Genomic DNA, 24,405 nt, shown 5'->3' with positions numbered 1-24,405 from the left:
GCGTAGGCAGCTGCTACTCCGATTGGACCCCTAGCCTGGGAACTTCCATATGTTGCAGGTGCACGTGTGGCCCTAAAAAGACAGAAAAAAAAAAAAAAAGGTGGCATGATGATATAAAACCCCTCTGTGATTACAAGTTAACCCTCTTTGTCTGCTCAAAGAACTTGTCATCCCAGCTTTTCCACTTACTAGCTCTGGGCCTTGAGCAAGTAATTGAACATTGCTTGTGCAGTCCTATTCCTATCTCCACCTGTGAAATGGGAATTACAGTATCAATTCAATAAGGTGTTTGTTCAACTAAAAATATATTAGTAAAGCACCTAGCAGTTGTTCCAGGCAAAAGTCAGTGCTTGCTATCATCTTTCAGGGCTTGTTTCAGTTGGCAAGTCTCCATGGCTTTCTTTGTCTTAGAGTAAATTTTTTATTTTGATTTGTATTCACCAAGAAATTTGTGCATCTGATTCACATACCATATTAGGATTACTTATTTATGTATACCTTTCCTTAACTGTGAGTTCCTTGAGGACAAGGACTGTGTAGCTAGTTATTTTCTTCATCTCTGTCATGAAGCCAAGTCCTGGTATATAAATGAGTGATCAGTAGGTACTGTTGCACTGAATTTTGGGTTGTTAGCAAAATAGATCTACAAGGATACTTACTCTTTTTTAATGTGCTTCCAGTTTACATTTGTCACTGGATGTATCAAAACCTTTCTTTCCAAATGTCCTAGTTACTAAATCAAAGTGGCTTCCCACAAGATTGGTCTAAATTTCCCAAATGTGGTATTAGTTTAGAGTTGAAGGTATCCTGAGGTAGTTGGGGTTTAAGTTAGACATTACTAAGGACTTTCTGAGGTGTCACGACAGCCAAGCCCCAGAATGAATACAGGATTAATTGAGGGAAGCCGGGATGTTCTTGAGGGACTTTATGTCAGAATGTTATTGGTGCTGGGTGGATTTAGTTGTGTTCTGCTTCCAGCAGAGGAATGTATTAGCTGAACTCCAAGATAACAGGCTTTGAGCCTCTAGGTTTGGTTTGCCAAAACCCCTTTACTATACCTGTGCACTTAAGGTTTCCAGAGGGCTTTCTATCCTTGGGAAAGCCATGAGAGGTACTCCACGGGGGTCCTCGGGTTTCGGTTTGGAAGGAGATCCTTGAGTTCCTTTAAAGTTATGGACCACACACATTCCCTGTGGGGGAGGAGGGAAAAAAAATGCCGAATCAGATTGCAGTCATCAATGCCTGGCCACCTGTGAGGGTGGCAGGCCTTTCCCTGCATAGTGACTTTTACCCTTTGAGCCAGTGAGCAGGGAAAGACCTGGGACATGGTCCAGCGCGTCTGCTGAGCACATTCTAGGTGCTGAGGAAACATCTGTTTGAGTATCACTGGCCTTCTGGTGATTAATCTACCCCCACAGAACTTCTTTCCTTACCTGTAAAACAGGAATAATACTGATCTCAAGGGTTTATACTGATTAAAAGAAACAATGAATGTAAACCACCTCATAATACAGCTTATTGTAATCAGGGCCACACAAATGTTTGGCATTGTCTTAAGGACTTTACCTTATTTCATTTATCCCACTCTGCAATCTTATAATGGAAGTACGATTATCTCCAACTTAGATAAGGAGGCACAGAGAATTTAGATAACTTGCCCAAGATTACATAGGTTTAAACTCTGTAGCCTCTAAATCACGCCACTAGAGTATGTTTGCCTCTTAACAAATGCCAAATGTATAGAAAAAGTTCAATGTTAGCTGGCCTTGAACTCTTACCTAAGAAGATCACCCTGAAATTATATGACTCTTTGCTTAAATAATGCACTTTTGAATGGCACTTTAATTGCTTCCATTAAAAAAAAAATGTTCCCTCTTAATTACTACCTACCTCTCTTTATTTCCTACTGAGGCCCTTTCATACCTGACTGTTCTCACTATCTTCTGTCTCTTTCCATACTCTCATCCATTGTTCTGCATCTTTGTTTCTATATCCAGTGCCTTCGAATTGTTCCCGTAGCTCCTCAAGCCTTGCAGAACATTTACATGAATATTCTCTACCTGGGTTTTCTCCATCTCACTCTCCAGCTCTGCTTAAACTTCCTCCATTTGGGAAATGGGAGAAGTGGAAGAAAGAGCTCTGGGGGTGGGGAGACCCAGGTCAGATTCATGGCTTGCTGGTTGAGTAGCCATTGGGCCAGTTACTTATATTTGAGCCTCATTTCCCTCCTCAATAAAATGAGGATAAGAACACTGTTAGGGCAAGATAACCGAACGAAAGAAACACAGAACAGATTGGTTATGGGGGGGAGGGGGAGTAGGGTAAAATAGGTTAAGGGGGGCCTATTGTATGGTGACAGATAGAAAGCAGACTTTTGGCGATGAGCACCCTGTATACAGAAGTCTCCTTATAACGTACATGAGAAACTTAAATATTATCATAAACCTCTGTTACTTCAGTAAAAAGAAAATTGTTAGAGGTGTCCTGGGAGCACATGATTTGGTGTATATCAAGTGCAGGACACGGAGAACTTGCTCAATTAGTTTCCTCCTCCTTTCTCCCACTTTTGTCCTCATAAAAACACAAAACTATAATGAGCGTAGGCTGCAAATTTGCTCCTGCTCTCAGAATCTTCTGTTCTTCTGTCTCCTCAAGCCTCTGCCTTAGAATGGTTCCATCCTCTTCTACAACAGCCTTCCCCTCTCATTTCCCAGCCTGGGGAGCAAGTGTGCGTGTGTGTGTGTGTGTGTTTGCGTATGTGTGTAGTGGGCACATGGAGACAGTGTGGTCTGCCTCCTGCCCGAGCAGTTCAATAGCCAGTTTGGGTCTTGCCTAAAGATCACTTGTGGAAAACTAATTTTGACATTTGCTATCAATTGGGAAGGCAATGCAAGAACAAACGTAACTGCGTGGTAGGAAGCAGGGCTGCAAGTTACAGAGAGAACACAGGTTTAACATGAAATCAGAATTTGAATACAGGGACTTAGCAAACACCAAGTTTTCACATTTCATCCCATCGGAACCCCATGAGATTGCTTGGGACAGTCAGCACTATCTTTTCTCTGGAGCTAAGGATGGCTGGATCCAGGACTCATGGACAGAAAAAGTGTTTGGCTTTTCTTTGCATCACAAACAAGCCTTCTCTTTGCAAATCCTCTTTTTGTGAAGTCATCTGTATTCCCTTCCCCCTTGCAGAAAGCAATCCTAGGGAAATACCCTCTGAGGTATCAACATCTCAGGGTTATCTCAGCACCACTTTTCCTGCTGCTTCCCTCAGAAAACTTGCATTTAAGTCCCTCATCTTTCACTTCAGAAAGACCGGATCCATTAAAAATAGTTTTGAATCAGAATGGAGCTTGCCATTTAGTGTTCTGAGTAAATATGAGCATTTTCTGTACACATCTTAGCAGGTAAAAGCACCAGAAAACTGCATTAGAAGTTGGGAGAAGAATATGTGTATTTTGTATGTTGGGGAGGACATACATATAAAGTCCCTGTATGGGAGGGACAGGACAAGGAGGAGTTAGGTCATAGGCCTGTGAAACCCATCTATGTGTCATATTAGTCTTAATGGGTGCTTTGGACCAGAAGGGCAGAATGGGAAGAAGGACATGTGGTGGCCTCTGTCTCCTAGGGGAGGCTTGTTGAATGCTAACAGGAGGTTAATTTCATGCACAGCATGTGAATCTCCAGGCTCAGTAACTTACTATAAATCTTTCTGGGCATGTTTTTAAATCCTTGAAGACAGTTTTTAAAACTGCACCTCCATGATATGCCCATGCAATGGAATCCTACATAGCAAGAAAAAGGAATTACTGAAAGATGCTTACAGCATGGATGAATATCAACTATGCTGGGTGAAGGATGCCAGGAGAAAAAACACATACTGTATGAATCTATGAATATTAAATCTTAGGGTAAACTAATACAGAGTATCAGGGTTGCTTAGGAATGAGAGGAAGGGAAGGGTGAGAGAGAAGGATATAACTATAGGTCAAAACTGATCAAACTATACACTTCATGTGCTATTTATTATAAGCCTATCATACCTCAAATCTATAAAAATTTAAAAAAAAATTAAGGAATTCCCTGGTGGCACAGCGGGTAAAGGATCAAGCACTGTCACTGCTGTGGCTCGGGTTGCAGCTACCCCAGCCCTGAAATTCTGCATGCCATGGGCATGGTCAAAAAAAAAGAAAGAAAGAAAGAAAACACTTATCCAGGAAGAGTATTATATGTGGTTGAAAAGCCACTTGTAGTGAAAATAGGCATCAGATAACAGAGGCCTGCCTGAAAAGCATGGATGTGAGCATTGCAGTGGCATGGGTTCCATCCCTGGCCCGGGAAATTCCGCATGCCGTGGGTGTGTCCAAAAAAATATATGGGTATGGTTAGCTGAGGGTTTTCATAATTCTGAGTGGGATGTGCAAGTCGGGGCCAGAGCTGAGTTTGTTGAAATGCTGGAGAAGGAGCTGCCTGCTTTCGTCAGTTCATCAGCACTTTGTTTTCTGCTCCCCACCAAACAACACTTAGCTTAGGATCCCAGTACATTCTGAACAAACATTCAAAGAACAATGGTTTGAAGGGACACCAAATTATTGGTCTGCCCAGCTCTAAGCCCAGGATTGAAGGAAATGGAACAAGCTGTCCATCCTGGAGCAATCCTATCCTTGACCGGCAGAGGGAATATGCAATCCTATTTCTGAAAGAAAGAAAAGACGCATAATAGTTGGAGAATCACTGTAGATCACAAGATTGGGGCCAGAAGAGGTTGGACTTCAGACCTCAGAGTCTGGGGAGCCTGACTCGCCAGGATCTTGGGCCGCCTTTCAGAGGGCACCAGAGGAAAAAAAAAAAAAAAAGTAGAGGGAAGTTGACCTACCAGAAACAGGGCAACAGCAGTGCCCAGGATAAAGCCCGCGATCACGTCAGAGCAGTGGTTCCGATACTCAGAGACCCGGTTGAGGCCCGTCAGGAAGGCGGTGCAGAGGGTCCCAAGGCACAGCACCGGTTTGGCCAGTCGACTGCTCTTGGTCTTGATTGTGCTTGTGATGTACATCTAGTTTAGGACAGAGACCGGGGAGTGACTGGCAGCCTCTGCATACGGTGCATATCCAAACATGCACGTACATACACCAGAACATGCGGATGAGCCCACACCAAGGCAAGAAGGATGAACGAATGTACATTGGTCTTGGTGTTTTATATCTGGTGGGCATGGGAACAGAAATTACAGGCACAGGAATGAACCTGATTATTGTGCAGGTTCAGACACATGCAGTTTTTATGCAACAAACTAAAGAAACATGTGGGCTGTTAGGAAACCCATATAAGAATCTTAGATGCCAAATTTTATATGAGAATGAATTCTATGGAGAAGATCAGATAGCTGAGTGGCAATACACTCCACTTTTTGTGTCCCCCGTAGTCCTTGTGAGTCTTCACACTTTCAATGAATATCAAAGTGTTGACTGATTAGCCGAATGACTGAATCAGAACTTCTAAATCAGCATGTCACAGAAATAGATTTCAGCTGTGCTGGGGAATTGATTTTTTTTTCACTTTCCTTGGGATAGCTGTGATAAACTCTGTCCATTCATTTACTCCAGTATGTTTTTTTTTTTTGGTTTGTTTGTTTGTTGTTGTTTTGTTTTGTTTTAGCAGCACCTAAGGCAAACAGAAGTTCCCAGGCCAGGGACTGAATCCAAGCCTCAGCTGCAGCAATGCAAGATCCTTAACCTGCTGTACCACAGTGGGAACTTGTCCATTTTTTTTTTTTAAACTGAAGTATAATTGATTACAAGGTTGTGCTGTAATTTGTGCTGTACAGAAAAGTGATTCATTACACATACACATACATACATTTTTTTTTTTTAATGGCCACTCACGGTGTATGGATGTTCCTAGCTCAGGGACTGAATCTAAGCTGCAGCTGCCAACCTATGCTGCAGCTGTGGCAACACTGGATCCTTTAACCCACTGCCAGGCTGGGATTCTTCAGCAGCAACCTGAGCCACTGCAGTCAGATTCTTAACCCACTGCACCACGATGGAAACACCTATATGTTCTTTTTTAATATTCTTTTCCATTATGGTTTATCACAGGATATTGAATATAGCTCCCTGTGCTATACAACTGGTTCTTGTTGTTAACCATTCTATATATAATAGTTTGCATCTGCTAACCCCAACTCCCACTCCCATCCCTCCCTACCACCTTCCCCTTGGCAACCACGAGTCTGTTCTGTCTGTGAGTCTGTTTCTGTTTCCTAGATAAGTTCGTTTATGTCATATTTTAGATTCCACATGTAAGTGGCATCATGATATTTGTCTTTGTCTGACATACTTCACTTAGTATGCTAATCTCTAGGTCCATCCATGTTGCTGCAAACGACATTATTTCATTTTTTTATGGCTGAGCAGTGTTCCATTTTGTGTGTGTGTGTGTGTGTATACACACCACATCTTTATCTATTCCTCTATTGATAGACATAGGTTGCTTCCATGTCTTTGCTATTGTAAATGCAGCACTTAAAACAGAAGTGCATTTATCTTTTTTAATTATAGTTTTGTCTGGATATATGCCCAGGAGTGGGATTGCTGGCTCATATGGAAACTCTATTTTTAGCTTTTTGAGGGACCTCCCTACTCTGCCAGAGTGGCTGTATCAACTCACATTCCTACTGATAGTGCAGGAGGGTTCCCCTTTCTCCACACCCTCTCCAACATTTATTATTTGGCATGTTTTAAAATATTAAAAATTTCTACAAGTGTCACAATGTGCAAAAAGTTGGGAAGACCTGATATTGGGTAAAAGATGATGCAATTTATGACATCAGCGATGTAGGGTGTTCTTATTCCACTGTGAGGTGCTGCATACGACTCTTGAGTATTTCATAAGCTCAGTTACCATGTATGTCCCTGGTGGCTTAGCGTTAGTAAGATGTGCTTCTTTCAAACAAATAAACACTTTGTCACATAACCTTTGGTAATGGCTACAATAAACCACTAGAGGGCACTGTTGATCCACCATTTCTTAACAAAAGTGATAAATGAACTTGCAACCCAGAAAAATAGTATGCCAATACTTATATTACAGTCTATAGTGTATTTGTATGGTCTGAGCACATGTAAGTTCAAATAGATGTGTTTTAAAGTATTACAGTGGAAACTTAACTCCTAAAATGATCCTTCAGTGATGGTGTGAATACATGAAAATGGGAGTTTCTTTGTTATACATGTAACAGCCTACAAAACTGTGGTTAGATCAGTTACATAAATTAGAGCAAATCATTACACTGTTCTGCGCCTGTGTAGGAAATGTTACTTAACATCTATACTAGATGTATTTAAATTTAGGTTTTTTTTATTACATCCTTATAAAATCTTTCCCATAATATTACAAACTTAAGGACATAGGGAGTTCCTGTTGTGTCTCAGTGGGTTAAGAACACGACTAGAATCCATGAGGATGTGGATTTGATCCCCGGCCTCTCTCAGTGAGTTAAGGATCTGGCATTGCTGCAAGCTGTGCGTAGGTCACAGATGTGGCTTAGAACCCATTTTGTTGTGGCTGTGGGTAAGCCAGCGGCTGCAGCCCTAATTCAACCCTTGGCCCAGGAATTCCACATGCTGTGGTTGCGGCCCTTAAATAACACAACAAACAAAACAAAACATGGACCTGTGGTTGATTAGTATTCTTCACAATATTAACTAGTACTTGGGAAATCCTGGTTGAGTAATCTCTGAAGGTACTTTACAAAAAACAGGGGCTCAGAAAAGTTTATACAATTGGAATTTTGTATCAGGGTTTATCTGATTATAGTCTGCCTGTGGGGCACCATTTGAATTGGATTATGTCTGAATCCTCGAAAACGTGCTACAGCAGCATCTATTTGGAATAAGAGAACTATACTTTCTACCCAAAAGAGAAATTTATATCTCATTTGATGAGGCAGTAGTTTATTATGAGTAACATTTATTTTTACAATAAATGGTCTTGTAAAAATCAGTTTCACACAATGACTTGCATCTGATAAAAATATGAAAAAAGGTGCAAGAGCACATTGTTTCCTATAACTTAGATTCTAGATAATCTAGGACAGATGGATATTTTGAAAATGGGAAACTATGCTAAATGCCTCAGAAGATTTTGTTTAAAAAATAATCTGTCATAGATTTTTTTTTTTTTCCCCAGGGGTTGGGGGAGAAGTGGTAAAGCCAAGAAACCTCTCTAAGCTGATCGGTTTTGTAAATCAAGGCTTCTATTTTCATTATATTCATGTTTCCTTAATGTGGGGGTAGCTGAAATTACTTGCATCACATAGTCATTAAAAAGTAGATCTAAAATAAATAGCGGGGATTTCCTGGTGGCCTAGCAGGATCTAGGTTGTCAACTGCTATGGCTCTGTTTTGATCTCTGGCCTGAGAACTTCCACATGCTGTGGGCATGGCCAAAGAAAAGTAAATAATTTGACTTATTTTGGAAAATTTATGGTTGATAAATTGATTTTGCAAATGGGACAAAGAACCATTGTGTTAAAGAGAATATTCAGCAATTTCTTTTAAACTCTACTAAACAGGCCAGACCTGTAGTCAAGTCACCTTTTTTCTACCCTGAACGAGTGTATTTGGGGCAGTGGCACTCTGCCGTCAGAAGCAGACTCAGTGGAGTGGGCAGTGACTGTCCTCGGAGGGGATGGGAACACACATCCTGGGGGAGGGGCAAGGGCACACGAGGCCTCTTAGAAGAAGGCAGAGTTTGAAAGGGGGCTTCCCTCTGCCTTCTCGTTCCCTCATCTTTCATTGAGAATCACTAGTCAAGTCATACCCTGTATATAAAATAAATAGAAGGAAAAGGAGTGTTTTCAACCAAAAGTCACACATCCACAGGTAAATAAGCATGAGATCCAGCAGTGGAAGTTTTGCATGGAGACTTCTATACTCTTGGTTCTAAGGAGAAGCTGGGGCCAGACAAAAGGTGAAGTGAGTTCATTTGCAAATTGGATGCAATTAAAGAGCAGGGAAAAAGATGGGCATCATCGTTTTTTCTATCTTAAGATGTGAGACACGCTTTGGACTTCCTCTGTGATGAGAGCCAAAAATTTAAAATATTATACTGGGGGGGTGGTGGCAGTTAAAACCTGTGTGGTCTAGAGAACAGTGAAAAGTAAATTTTGGATGTTGGGGGGAGGTCTTGTAGGATTGCCCATTCGTCCTGGCAAAGTGTGATGGAGAAGAGCATTAGGAGGAGCAGAGCAAAGCTGCGTCTTTATCCTGGATCTGCTGCACTGCACAGGCAGATGTTCACACAAGGCCGACACCTGCACATTTGTACATTTGTAGACAAGTGTGAGAAGTGTGCACTGTTCTGGAACCAAGTAAAACTTTGGCAAAGAGTGCTGTAGTGAGCAGCAAGAGAAACCTAGATATGGTGCCAGAAGGCTGACTCTCAGCTCTGAATGTGTTCTTAGCTATTCTCTGGGCCTCAGTGTCTGCATCAGTAAAATGGGAGGATGTGATAAAATGATTATCAGCAATCTTCCCAGAATTCACAATCTTGGGCAGGTCTTACATTGGGATGTTAAGGGAGGGGGCAACAGCACAATATGATAGAGCAGAAACATACTGTAACATGACTTTAAAAATCACTCTAAGTGACTAATGAAAGAATGGGGGTGAGGATGGCGGAGAGACCCATCTCAGCCAAAGCTCCACTTGGGAGATGGCAGGACTGGCTTACTCACCGTGGCATACAAGGCAGAGTAAATGCTCAGAGCAGCGTGTTTGGAGGGAAAGGACCTCCGAGCCTTCTCAATCACCTCCAGGTCCCCGGTACAGATATTCCCATTGTTTATGAACTGGTGGTGTGCCCGGCAGTCTGCGCTGGTGTAGTTGGGCTTGCACACCGTCAGGAAGTACGGCGTCAGGTGCCCCGTGACCACTTGTCCGGCGTTTACAAAAATGTCAGTAGCAAAAAGCCCAAAAGCAAATACCCCTATAAGGAGATTTAAGGTAATTAGGAATGGTGACATACACCATGGGTTGGTTTTGACCCTGACTGAAAAACAGAGTTGAAAATCCATGACAACCTATCCAAAGGTCCTCCCCAGAGTCAAACTGTCCCCTCTCCTTTATTTTTCCAGGGAGTGGTGCCTGCTTCCCAAATCACTGTTTCTTCCAAATTGAAGCAGTCGTGCTGCTGGTAGCATTTTATTGTTCTATACAAGTAAATTAGAAGCGGCACATTCCAATGGGAGAAATTTGAACTTTGGAGTCGTGTAGAGCTGGGTTCCCGTCCCAGCTTTGATGACTCATTCACAGTGTAAGCTATTGACCATTTCTGAATTTTGGTACCCTTATCACAAAAAGATGGGGGGAATGATACCTCAGAAAGGAGCTGGAAAAATGAAAGGAAATATGTGCAAAATACCCACTAGGGTTCCTGGCATTAAGCAGTTACTCAATATCAGTTCTCTTTTATAGAAAATATCTTCTCCTTGGTCCTATTGAAAATGCAAATACTCGGAGGAGGAGTTATCAGGGCAGGTGAGAGAGAATGAAGTTGTTAGGAAGCTGTCCCCAAAAGAAGGAAAGATCATTCTAGAAACCTTGATTGAATTCGATGTTTCATTTGATGCTGGAAACAGAAAATGAGAAGGAAGAATGTTACAGCTGGATGTTGTTGACTGTATCAGTTTTTTTTATTACTTCTGTCACAAATTACCATATTCGGAGTGGCTTAACCCAACACAAATTTACCCTTCTACAGTTCTGGAGACCAGAAATCCAACATAGATTTTACTGGGCTAAAAATCAAAGTGTTGGCAGGGTTGTGTTCTTTCTGGAAGCTCCAGAGTAGAATTCATTCCTTGCCTTTTTCAGCTTCTTACCTTCATTCCTTGACATGAGCCCACCTCCATCCCCTCCAGCAATCATGTCACAATAGATCTGCCACTGTCATGTTTCTGTCCCCCTCACCCTCTTGCTTTCCTCTCATAACGTCCCTCTGGTTACACTGTGTCCACCTGGTTAATCCAGGGTAATCACAAAATCCTTTATCTAACCATACCTGTAAATTCCCTGTTGCCGTATAATGTGGCATATCCACAGTTCCCAGAGATTAGGATGTGGACATTCTGGGGTGTGGAAGGCAATATTTACTTAGAGTGCTGATGTAGCCTGTTTGGCCAAAACTGAATGGGTAGGCTATACTTTCTGGGTTTTATCTGCTCTCTAATAAATTCCACAGGATTACTCCCAATAAGTTTGAACATGAATAAGCAGAATTCCTTACAGGAAGTATCACTACGAATTCTTCCAAAGGCTATACACACATCTATCAATCGTCTGTGGACTCTTATCTATTAACTATATCAAGAGTGGCTGTGCGGAGCAAGATATATAATGAGTCACTTGAAGAGATAAAGATGACTTTTCAAATGCAGCTCAATTATGGGAGAACCAGACAAGTATGAGAGTAGCATTAACCCTTGCACATGTCAAGGACTTGCTATAGTTTCAAGTAAATTTCTCTCCAATTTTGACTTCCATGTTCAATGTCTTGAATCTGCAAATTGTGCTGATTTAAGCACCCAAACGTCCATCCATTAGAGCAGAAGTGAGAGCAAGTTTGGCTGAAAGCTTCATCCGGTTTCCATTCTGACCTGTATTGATTGCTATAATTTTCTTCTTTGTGGCTTTGCCAGGATGTACTTTATCACAAGGAGGACTGGCTCTTTTAATAGCTTTGGCCACTCACACTCATAGGCCCCCACCTCAGAGAGTAGGCATTCATCGATCATTCGTGGCAATTTTCACCCACAGGTTCTGGAAGTCTGGTGGAAATTTTTTTACATCTTCAGGTAAGATTCTCAAAGACCAGGTCTCTGGCTCTTCCATGGGGGTGTCAATCTGTCTGAACACACTTTTCCAGGAACCTAGGGTAATTTATGATTTGAAAAGGGAAAAATGCCAGCATTTTCCTCTGGCATTTTACTTGTCAGAAGTGCTTCCAATTAGGGTGAGTTCTTTCGGAGACAGAGGCTTTCTGGGCTTCTCAGATGGGTGTCTGAAATGCCAGGTCCATGGTCACAGTGATTCTGTGATGGGCAAATTTCCACATTACTGTCATGTGATATTGCTGCTGAAAGTTGCTTTCCCCTCTTCGCCTACCCTGGATTATGTCTGCTTCTCCTGATGGCTTAACAAGCATTTGCTTTCCAAACATTTCATTCTGGTGTATTTGATCTAGCTTCAGAAGGGCAGCTCGGGACCCCACCTGCCTGGCACAGCCATGCCAACAAAGCACAGTGGAACCTACAGTGGTGATTCACAGACAACATCAGATCATACAGGGCTTTTGTAAGAAACTCCAGCCATTCCTCTGTTACTTAATCCTGACCTCCTCATGTGTATGTTATAAGCCTCAGAAGCTATAAAGACCCACTTTTGTTCTCAGAGTTGGGTGGAACACTGTTTATGATCTCCTCTGCTGCCATGTATGATTTGAAGGAGATGCTTTTAAACTGTCTATATGTCCTACATTGGTGAGTAAAATTCTTTAAATGAGATAATCTTTCTGAAATTTTAACAGATGTATTTTTCATTCCTGTAACCCTCCCTAGCTGGTTTTATTTATCTTCTGGCTCTGCTCGCAGTGGTGTTTCTTACTTGAGGGGAGTCGATCACCTTTCTGAATGGATTTATAGCAGACATGAAAGTGTAAAAGTGCTTTTGACTTGTCAGAGCTATGTGCTGGAGACACTTACTACTTTGTTTAGAATTCTGAAAAGACTTGGATGGGAAGACAAAGAGCCATGGTCTGGAGGATGAGAACAGTGAATTTCTAAAATGAACCCTCGAAAGAGGAAAATGGCTGAGGATGTCTCTCCAGGAGGAGAGGAAACACTGCTTGGAGGCGTAAAGAGTATCACATGCTCACTGACTCAGGTTGGCTGTCAAACCCCAGGGGCAGGGCAACAGAAATACGAAGAATGATTTTTGGAAATGAAGTTAAAGTATGCCCTGCACCTCTCAGGGTGTAGCTCAGGAGCCCTGAGTACCTTGTAGAGAAATTCCATATCCAGCATGTTATCAGAGCTACAGGCACCTGCACCAGCAACGGCGAGGGAGGCTCAAATTGCCAAGGACTTCTCACAAAACCTGTACATTCTGGCATGGAAGAGGGTAAGCTATTGTGGATTTCCATGTCGCTGAGGGATAAGGGACATTAGAATGCTGAAAGAACCAAGAGGCTAGCAGCCTGGCATTAGGACAGAGAATGGCATCTGTTGATATCTGTGATCCCTGCTATGATGACACAGATCACTCAGGTACCTTAAACATGCCTCTTCTTGGTAGCCTAAAAGAATGAAACATCCATCAGGCAAGTCAAAGGATGAAGGAAGAGGAAGGTGCTACATAGCCCCCCCCTTTTTTTTTTTTCACCTCAGGGTTTTACCTGGATCCATCTTATCTCAGACTGGACATCTTTGGACAAATTAGAATCTTTGATCACTAGTAATTTAGGATATGGAGGTGAAACTCTGTGACTTTGTTTTTGCCAAGGAATCAGTACAGTGCTGTATCCTTTTACTCAGCCAAGAATGCAGCAGGAGAAGCAGTAACATAAACAGGACATATGCATGAAAAGATCTTCTAAGTCACAGATAATTGCTGCACTGGCAAATGATAATAGGGCTTATATCAGGTTGTCTTTAGGACTCCCAAACAAAGAACTGATCAAAATGCATAAACCAGGCTGCTCATTGCTGTGGAGGATTCTGTTGCTTTACACACAGGAGGCCTTCACTAGGAAGCCTAGACCCAGACCACAGAGTAATTATGAGCAGGGACTGGTGGGGTGAGCAAAGGAAGGAACACATTTCTATCAGCCTCAAAAAGCCAATGACTTTAGAACTAAAGGCTAGTTATTCTATATTATACTATAAATGTATAATTTTCCGGTTTAAAATTGTACTTTGCTGACAGCCTGTAATAAAGCATCTCTCAATTTTCCACTAAAATAAACACGATCCCAGTGAAAAAAGATAGAAATACACAGTGACAACCTGAAGGAAGAATCAATGAGGGATGTCTGTTTGTCTAATGTCTCTCACACACAGTTTCATCTCATGGAAAACTCAAGTTCCTCCTCAGAAGACAGAGGTCATGGGAGAAAACCTAGGGAGATGTCCTTTCTCTCCTACTGTCTGTCCCCCCTGACTCTGGATCCAGGATTTAGACTGCTTAGAAAATAGAGCTGCTGTCACTCCACTGGATGAGATGTGCTCTTGGAGTTTGCCTGGAAGTTCTCCTCTCCCCTCTCATTTTTCTAAATGTACTTAGAGATGTACTCCTGGACAACATCCAGGCCAGGAGTGGCCGAGGCATAGGCATTGGCGTCTTGCATCTGAGAGGAGCAGACCTGCCTGCTCCAGAGAGCAGAGTGCATGCTGGGTGCCATAGCTTTGCGTGCACTGGGTCTTTATGATGGGTATGTGGAGATGCCAGTTCAATGAAGTGGAGGAGTTCTGGTAGAAAGTCTGTTCATTTGGGAGTTCCCATCATGGCTCAGCAGAAATGAATCTGATTAGTATTCACAAGGACTCAGGTTCAAACCCTAGCCTTGCTCAGTGGGTTAAGGATCCAGCGTTGCCATGGCCTACGGTGTACGTCACAGACATGGCTCAGATCTGGCATTGCTGTGGCTGTGGCATAGGCCAGTGGTTACAGTTTTGATTTGACCCATAGCCTGGGAACCTCCATATGCTGTGGGTACGGCCCTAAAAAGCGAAAAAAAAAAAAAATCTGCTCATTTGGGCCTGGACTCAATGCTATGCATACTAACTTACTCTCAAGCTTAAACTCTGAAGAGTGAGCAAGTCACACCTCTTCTATCTGTTGAGAACACTGAGTGGGTAGAGATCTTCCCCCACTTAAGAGTGAGAAACAGTCATACATCCATACGGGGACTTGGAAAAAACACTCCTATTTTAGATTAATATGGTACCATTATACTACTTTTTTTTTTAACCCCTTATTCTACTTGGAATTTTACATTGGTGTGATTTTTCAGTAATGTCCATCTCTCACATTAGAATTGCAGAATATACCAGCTCTAAAAGAGCACAGAACACATCCATTTTTGCTTAAAATTGTATTCTGAGTATCTAGCATGAAACTTGTTCACGTAGCAAACATTTATAGATATTTGCAGAATCAATGAATCAGTTACTGAAGAAACTTCACAGAACACTGATGGAAGAAGAGGATAAAAGAGCATAGGAACTTGTCCAAATTTTCTAACTTTTTTGATGTTTCACATCCCTGATTCTATTGGACATAAGGGTTGACATCAAACCACTTAGCATGTAAAATGTAGGGACCATGTCTCTTTTTAATAAACTTCACAAAATCTCACACAGTGCTAGGTACGTAGAAAACAGAGGATAATTAAAAACTAGAAGTTTTTAAGTGTCTCCTGAGTCAGAAAACTTGTAAGTCATAATTTGGAAATCAAAGCATACTCCATTTTTCAATGCCATAAGAATGAGAAGGGAACTTTAAATTGGGGAGTGACGATCCATAGTGTGTGTGTGTGTGTGTGTGTGTTTGCAAGACTTCTTACTGGGGACATCTGTGAAGCACAAAAAGTATTTGGAAATCATGGTGCCTTTGGCTACAGTTTTACCTAGACATGCACATCTTTCAGAGAAATTTCCCCATTTCTCTTTCTGAAAAGTTGCAACGGTTGTCAGTTTATTATTAATTTTTCGCAGTTTTTGTTACAGTGACTTTCAAATACTCAAAGGTAGATGGTATAGTGTAGTGAACCCACATATATTAAATTGCAGTAATTATCAGCATTTTGCTAGTCATGCTTTCTTCCCTCCACCCATTTTTTTTTTTTTTGCTGCAGTATTTTTTTGACTTTATTTTTAAAAATTTATGGTCAGTTTACAATGTTAGTTTCAGGTGTACAGCACAATAATTCAGTTATACATACATATACATATCTATATATCTATATTTTTTTCAGGTTATTTTCCCTTTGTATATTGTTACAAAATATTGAGTATAGTTCCCTATCCTATATAGTATCTCCCTGTTGGTTATCTATTTTACATGTAGTAGTGTGTATATGTTAATCTCCTAATTTACCCCTCCCCTCACCTTTTCCCTTTAGTAATCATACATTTGTTTTCTACGTCTGTGGTCTATTTCTGTTTTGGAAATAAGTTAATTTGTATTTTTTTTTAGATTCTACATGTAAGCAATATCACGTATTTGTCTTTCTCTGTCTGACTTCATTTGGCATGATAAACTCTAGGTCTTTCCATATTGCTGCAAACGGCATTATTTCATTCTTTTTTATGGCTGAATAATATTCCATATTCCATATGTGTGTATATATACACACACACACACATACACCACATATTCTTTATCCATTCCTCTGCTGATGGACATTTACATTTCTTCCATGTCTTGGCTATTGTAAACAGCGCTTTAATGAACACTGGGGTACCTGTATCTTTTCAAATAAAATCTTCTCCCTATATACACCCAGGATTGAGGTGGTAGGATCTTACGGTAACTGTTTTTTTTTTTTGTCTTTTGTTGTTGTTGTTGCTATTTCTTGGGCCGCTCCGCGGCATATGGAGGTTCCCAGGCCAGGGGTTGAATCGGAGCTGTAGCCACCAGCCTACGCCAGAGCCACAGCAACGCGGGATCCGAGCCGCGCCTGCAACCTACACCACAGCTCACAGCAACGCCGGATCGTTAACCCACCGAGCAAGGGCAGGGACCGAACCCGCAACCTCATGGTTCCTAGTCGGATTCGTTAACCACTGCGCCACGACGGGAACTCCTGGTAACTGTTTTTTAAAGGAACCTCCATACTGTTTTCCACAGTGGTTTTACTAATTTACATTTCCACCAGCAGTGTATGAAGGTTGCTTTTTCTCCATATACGCTCCAGAATTTATTATTTGTGGACTTTTTGATGATGGCCATTCTGACTGGATTGGAAGTGATACCTTACTATAGTTTTGGTTTGCTTTTCTCTGATAATTAGTGATGTTTAACACTTTTTCATGTGCCTTTTGGCCATCTGTGTGTCGTCTCTGGAGAAATGTCTATTTAGGTCCTCTGCCCAGACCAGCCTCAAGTTTCCTCGCCAGGCAGCTGCCAGCCCTGTTGGTGAATTAGCAGATACCGATCTGGTGCAGTTGCCCTCTGCATGACCATTTCCTAACCACTTTTATGATATTCTTTTTTATTTATTTATTTATTATTTTTTTTAAATATTCTTTTTTTATTTTCCCACTGGACAGCAAGGGGGTCAGGTTATCCTTACATGTACACATTTCAATTACATTTTTTCCCCCACCCTTTCTTCTGTTGCAACATGAGTATCTAGACATAGTTCTCAATGCTATTCAGCAGGATCTCCTTGTAAATCTATTCTAAGTTGTGTCTGATAATAATGTAATAATTTAAATTATTTTCAAAACACACACCACTGTATTTTTCTTTTTTAAATTGAGGTATGATTGACACAACATTAGCTTCAGGTGTACAATGTAATGATTTGATATTTGTATATATTGCGAATTTTATTTTTTATCAGAAAACTTTGAAACTGTCCTTCATTGGTTGTTGGGAGAGATTTCTGATATTCAGACAGTATTTCTGTACTTTTCTTGTGCCTGATTTTGTGGTGTGTAATCTTGCCTAATATAAATATTCATATAACTTTTCTTTAAAAAAGCCTTTGAAATACTTGTTTTCTTAAACCTTTACACCAGTAGATTTTGACTGAGGGGGATTTTGTCTTCAGGGAACATTTTGCAATGTTTGGAGACCTTTTTGATTCACTAACAGGGGAGCGGGCGCTGCTGCCATCTGGTGGGCAAAGGTTAGGGATGTTACTATGCATCCTTCATCCTACAATGTAGGATGTCCCCTCTCCCTACAAAGAAAAGAATGAAATAGCCCCAAATGTCAATAGTGCTGATGTAGACAAACTCTGCTTTACAGAAAATAAGTCCACTGAAGTGCCATGAATTTACACTGGTTAATCTTCAAAGTGCTACAGAAATCGTCAGTCTTCATTTAGTCCTTCTATTTAGTCCTAAGCAGCTTGGTTATGATCCTTTTGAGTCTAGCCTCTAAACACTGGTGCAGAGGAGGACCCTCAGAAAATGGTCACTTGAGTCTCATATGACTTAACTACTTTCCCCTTGATAATTAAAGTAACCTATAGAGTTCTGGGCCAGGAGTCTTTTTTGAGTCCATACTGTTCTGGTCCACTGAGAATGCCATTCAAAAGGGAACAGACTGGTTTTCTGCACTGAGCACAGCAACCAAAAGCAGACTCATCACTTTTTGTGTTCTGACCAGAGGATGACCCTGGGTTATGCCTTGGAAGTCAGCCAAGGCTCCTGGTCTCAGCTTTCCCTCTCCTTCCTGTATCCAGAGCCAATGCTGACCCCTGCAGTAAGTACCAAACATCTTTGTCTCAAAGGTTGGTGGCTTGAGTGCTTGTGGGGTTCAGAAATTTGGGTTCCATTTATTTCCTAAGATCTGTGCTGGCTTTCTCCTTTTTCTTTTTTTCTTTTTTTAGGGCCACACCTGCAGCATATGGCATATGGAAGATTCCAGGCTAGGGGTCTCTTTTTCTATGTTCCTAGGCTTCGCCTCTGGTTCTTGGTACTGATTTCTAGAAATATCTCCATTTGCTTATAGGCTCTGGCCATGCCTTGCTTTTGGCATTTTTGTCTTCAGGTCTATCCTCTCGACTCAGAACTCAAGTTGGGAGCCTGGGCACTGCAAGTAATTTTTAGACTATCCAGCCAGGCTCTTCATTGGTCAGCAGGTGGAGCTGGCCTAGTTCACTGGGCACCTAGTTTCCTGAGACGGTCACTGTCCTGCTTTGAGGTCACCACCAATGCTAGTCAACCCTCATCGTAGGGCTGCCTCTCCCTTCCTATTAAAATTTCATGTCTGCCTCCACAAACTCGCTGTTTTTTTCTTATATCATTTTTACCTCATAGCATCTGTATTCTAAGAAATGCTGTAATTTACTTTACTTCCCCCACTAGAATATAAATACAATGAGAGCAAATAAATCTCTATTTGGTTCACTAATATGTCCTCAACATGTTAATCAGTGCTTAGGTTATGGTAGCTGCCCCAAAAATTATTTGTTGAAAGTTGAAAATACGATCAGCCCCCAGTTTACAAATACTGACTGCAAGTAGAAATGGACTGATGTAATCAAATGAAGTCTCCTTACAGATAAAGTACATTTAAATTACTTTCAAAATTGAGAAGAATTTTCTATTTCTTGAAAAAGCTGACATTAAGCTTGTCTCAGGGTATCAGTTCTTACAACCATAAAACACTGTGACCTTTGAGGCTACATTTAAAATATTCATGCTTCATTTAGATCACACTTAATTTATGGCAATTAATTAGTGTTACATGAATTAACTGTTTACCATGGCACTTTATATTCTGTCCAGTGCTATCTAATCCTTAGACCTGACCTAAACGGCGTAAGATTTGCTTGGTATTTAATTAAATTTTTATTGGAAGTAATAATGGAGCAACTGTATGATCCCAAATGAATGGCCCATAATAAATAGCTTCTAGATGACAGGCTACTTTAGTTGCTCATAGACAGTCTAATCTTGGCATATTTGGATCAGTTTTTTTCTTTAACTCAAAAGAGAGCAGTTATTCAGAAGGGGAAGTTAATTTAGTTTTCCTTTTATTTGGCAAACAAACCAAAAACCCTCACTGAATTCTAATGCTTTTTATTCATTACTTTAAAAGTTACTATTTACTATTCTATATTTATAAGAATATGTTTACTCAAGTATATTTTTGAATGAAAGGAATTTAAATATAACTTCCTTATTTTGTCTTTGCTGAAAAGGGAATGCAGAGGTTTATCTCTTTTGAGAATTCAAATCTGTGCATTGTTCAATTTAATGCACACCAAAGAACTGGTACAAGAGAAAGGAATGGGGAAGGAAAAATGAGGAAAGGGAGAAGTCTAAATATGTGTTACTAATTTGACTATATATGTTTTGATAAAACATTGGTCAAATTTGTTAGCTCAGCCAATTCCTTTCCTGCCTCCTCATATCATGTAGAACAACACGAGAAATTATGCAACAGTTTAGAAATGGGTACAGAAGTTAACTATGAGGGTTTATAGCTAAAGCCTCCTGTGCGTTTGTTGAAATAGAGTTGATTCATAATATTGTGTTAGTTTCAGGTGTATAGCAAAGTGATTCAGTTATACACACACACACTCTTCCAGATTCTTTTCCATTATAAGTTATAAGATATTGAAATATAGTTCCCTGTGCTGTATTATAAATCCGTGTTGTTTATTTCACATATAGCAGTGTGTGTCTGTTAATCCTATAGCCCGAATTTATCCCTCCACATCCCCCCCCCTTTCTCTTTTGGTAACCATAAGTTTGTTTTCTGTGAGTCTGTTTCATCCTCCTTATAATAAGAACCCTGGGAAAAAAAAATTATTGTTGGATTTGTGAATCAGAGGAGTTCAATCGTCTCTGCCAAGGTCAACACAATTAGCATTTGTCTACAGGAGGAAATGGTTTAATTGGAATAGTTTCCCTATGACTTGGCTTTTCATGCAGTTTTTTCTTTTAAAATTTATTTTGGAACTGTAGGATAGAGTGAGGGGCTATCTGTTCAAGTCTATGCCGTACAGATTAGAGAAGACAGGGAATTCAAGAGCCACAGTGGTACTTTTAGCTCTGCTTTCTATGCTGAACACTGTTAAAGGACTTGACCATCTTTCTGAAGAGTCCCTTTGCCACTCCTCTCAAAATGTCTAGCTCTTTCCCGATTTTAAAATTATACACATTCATGATAAAACATTCGAGATGAGAGAATAAAAAGCAAAAATTATTCACCTGTTAACTTACAACTCAGAAGTAACAAAAGTTAACTTTTACATATCTTCAATCTCTTCTATGTGACACATGTACATGTACATACAAATATGTACACACAAATACAGACATGCAGAAACATACACATATACATATAATGCTGCTTCCTTTTTATTTTGGAATAGTTATTTATTTTGAAATAATCATAGTGCCTTGACTTTTCCACATACTGTTATATCACGAATATTTCCCTTTCCGTGAAAAATTCTTTAAAAATACTATTTTCTGAGATTTTACCTTATGATTGTAGTATTGTTTAAAAAATTATATTGTTGGACATTTCTAATTTATATGATGACAATAATAATTTTAGTTGATAAAATTTTTGATCATTACCTAGGATATATATTTGAAGTAGAATTTAAGGTTAAAAGGGGTGGGTTTTTTTTTCTTTTGTTTAAGCACACTCCTGCAGCATATAGAAGTTCCCCAGGGTAGGGGTTGAATCACAGCTTCAGCTGCCTGCCTATGCCACAGCCATGGCAATGCCAGATCCGAGCCCCATCTGCAACTTACGCCTTAGCTTGTAGCAACAGAGGATCCTTAACCCACTGAGAGAGCCAGGGATTGAACTGGCATCCTCACAGAAACTATGTCAACTTGGAGTACCACAATAGGAACTCCAAGGATGGTTATTTTGAAGGCTATTGAAATGCTGTCAAGTTGCTATGCAGAATAATCTATGAGAAGTGTATTAGAATCCCAAGTGGCTTTCATCTTTGAAAGCATAAAGCATTATTTTGTTTAAAAATATTTTGCTAGTTCATTGGCCATTTTTGCAACATGGAGCCGATTATATTTGCTGGAAAAAGCTATTGTAATGGGTTCTAGAATAATTACATAAACCGCAAGAGCAAAGTCATGCCATTTCAGCTTAATTAGAATAGTTAGCTGAAATGGTTGTCATTTTCTAATTTCAATTGCACAGTATGTATTTTGGTGGCTACTGGGTTAGAAAAAAAGATTGTTAAGTTCTTTAAAATAACATTTCTTTTTGGTTGTTGGGCACATTTTTTTTTTTTTTTTTTTTTTGCTTTTTAGGGCCATAGCTGCAGCATATGGAGGTTCCCAGGCTAGGGGTATAACTGGAGCTACAGCTGCTGGCCACAGCCACAGCAATGCCAGATGTGAGCCATGTCTGTGACCTACACCACAGCTCATGGCAACACCAGATCCTTAATCCACTTAGCAAGGCCAGGGATCGAACCTGCAACCTCATGGTTCCTAGTCAGATTTGTATCCACTGCACCACGATGGGAATGCCTCTTTTTAAAATTATAGTTGATTTACAATGTTTGTCAATTTCTGCTGTACAGAAAAGTGATTCAGACATACATTTATATATATATTCTTTTTTAAAATATTATTTTCCATCGTGCTCTATTCAAGGAGATTGGTTATAGTTTCCTGTGCTATATATATACATACATACATACATACTAGGACTTCATCACTTATCCATTCTAAATGTAACAGTTTGCATTTTCTAACCTCACTTCCCATCCATCCCACTTCCTACCCGCCCCCCACCCTAACAGTGGCAAACACAAGTCTATTCTCCATGTCTGTGAGTCTGTTTCTGTTTTGTAAATAGGTTCATTTGTGCCCTGTTTTAGAATTCCACATATAAGTATCATAGGGTATTTGTTTTTCTCTTTTTGACTTCACTTAGCATGATAATCTCTAGTTGAGTCCACATTGCTGCAAAGGGCATTATTTTTTATGTTTGAGTAGTAATTCCATTGTTTATATGTACCATATCTTCTTAATCTGTTCATCTGTCCATGGAAATTTATGTTGATTCCATGTCTTGGCCATTGTGAATAGTGCTGCAGTGAACATAGGGGTGCATGTATCTTTTTCAATGAAAATTTTATCTGGATATATGACCAAGAGTGAGTTTGCTGGATCATACAGTAGTTCTATATTTAGTTTTCTGAGGAACCTCACTGCTGTTTTCCACAGTGGTTGTATCAATTTACACTCCCACCAATAGTGTAGGAGGGTTTCCTTTTCTCCATACCCTCCTTGGCATTTGCTATTTGTAAACATTTTAATGATGGCCATTCTGATTGGTGTGTGATGGTACCTCATTGTAGTTTTAATTTCCATTTCTCTAGCAATTTGTGATGTTGAACATTTTTTTCACGTGCTTCCTGGCCATCTATATGTGCTCTTTGGAGAAATGCCTAGTTAGGTCTTTTGCCCATTTTTCAATTGGGTTATTTTTTTGTTGAGTTGTAGGAGTTGGTTTAAATTTCAGAGATTAAGCCCTTGTCAGTTACACTGTTTGCAACTATTTTCTCCCATTCCATAGGTTGTATTTTCATTTTGTTTATGGTTGCCTTTACTGTGCAAAAGTTTTTAAGTTTGATTAGGTCCCATTTATTTTTGTTTTTATTTCTATTGCCTTGGGAGACTGACTTAAGAAAACATTTACATGCTTTATGTCAGAGAACATATGCCTATGTTCTCTTCTAGGAGTTTTATGGTGTCATGTCTTATGTTTAAGTCTTTAAGCCATTTTGACTTTATTTTTGTGCATGCTGTGAGGATATATTCTAATTTCATTGATTTCCATGCAGGTGTCCCATTTTTCCGGCAACACTTACTGAAGAGATTGTCTTTTCCCCTTTTTACATTCTTGCCTCAAAGGATGTCAAAGATTAACTGACTATAGGTGTCTGGGTTTATTTCTGGCCTCTCTATTCTGTTATATTGATTTGTATGTCTGTTTTTTCTGCCAAAATAATACTGTTTTGATTATCTTCATAGTATTGTCTGAAGTCTGGAAGAGTTATGCCTCCTGTTTTTCTCCCCCCTCAAGATTGCTTTGGCAATTTTGGGTCTTTTACGGTTCCATATAAATTTTCAGATTATTTGCTCTCTTTCTGTGAAAAATGTCACGGGTAATTTGATAGAGATTGCATTAAGTCTGTAGATTGCTTTGGGTAATATGGCCATTTTAACAATATTAATTCTTCCAATCCAAGACCATGGGGTATTTTACATTTCTTTGAATCCTGTTTAATCTCCCTGATTAATATTTTATAGTTCTCAGCATATAAGTCTTTCACCTCCTTGGTCAGGTTTATTCCTAGGTATTTAATTTTTTCTAGTATGATTTGAAAAGTTTTTGTTTTTTTCTCAAATCTTTTTCTGATATTTCATTGTTAGTATACAAATATGCAACTGATTTCTGAATGTTAATCTTGTATCCTGCTACTTTACTGAATTTGTTGATCAGATCAAGTAGTTTTTGTGTGGCGTCTTTAGAGATTTTTATATACAGTATAGTGTCATCTGCATATAGTGACAATTTTACATATTTCTTTACAATTTGGATAATTTTACTTCTTTTTTCTTGTCTAATTGCTCTGGCCAGGACTTAAAATACTATGTTA

General features: G+C 39.9%; 2 protein-coding genes across 19 annotated transcripts in view; one reads left to right on the top strand and one right to left on the bottom strand.

Annotated features, from left to right (window-relative positions):
• The window catches only part of PLPPR1 (phospholipid phosphatase related 1), a 337,564-nt gene that overhangs the window by 55,352 nt on the left and 257,807 nt on the right, over positions 1–24,405 (bottom strand). For 3 of the 7 annotated variants that reach the window (XM_084991232.1, XM_084991240.1, XM_013993715.3), the window contains exons 5-7: positions 9,746–9,996; positions 4,883–5,059; positions 1,059–1,190 (exon numbers count right to left, since the gene is read on the bottom strand). In XM_084991232.1, the coding sequence (XP_084847358.1) occupies positions 1,059–1,190; positions 4,883–5,059; positions 9,746–9,996 (560 nt within the window). Of the gene's footprint in view, positions 1–1,058; positions 1,191–4,882; positions 5,060–9,745; positions 12,101–24,405 lie in introns of all 7 variants that reach the window. The other 4 variants (XM_084991265.1, XM_084991273.1, XM_084991261.1 and 1 more) reach the window with 4 other exon arrangements.
• The window catches only part of LOC146407117 (uncharacterized), a 101,116-nt gene that overhangs the window by 9,889 nt on the left and 66,822 nt on the right, over positions 1–24,405 (top strand). Inside the window, exons 4-5 of one of the 12 annotated variants that reach the window (XM_084991364.1) lie at positions 11,826–11,863; positions 12,253–14,049. The exons of the other annotated variants lie outside the window; for them this stretch is intronic. Coding sequence (XP_084847490.1) covers positions 11,826–11,863; positions 12,253–12,329 — 115 coding nt within the window. The 3' untranslated portion in view covers positions 12,330–14,049. Of the gene's footprint in view, positions 1–11,825; positions 11,864–12,252; positions 14,050–24,405 lie in introns of those variants that run through there. 12 annotated transcript variants of the gene reach the window in all.

Source organism: Sus scrofa, chromosome 1, assembly GCF_054392235.1.
Source record: "Sus scrofa isolate SSC_HxYL_T2T_F1_AM1 chromosome 1, Sscrofa_HxYL_maternal_Yorkshire_Landrace_v2.0, whole genome shotgun sequence".
Taxonomy (NCBI): domain Eukaryota; kingdom Metazoa; phylum Chordata; class Mammalia; order Artiodactyla; family Suidae; genus Sus; species Sus scrofa.
This window is presented reverse-complemented; position numbering and strand designations above follow the sequence as displayed.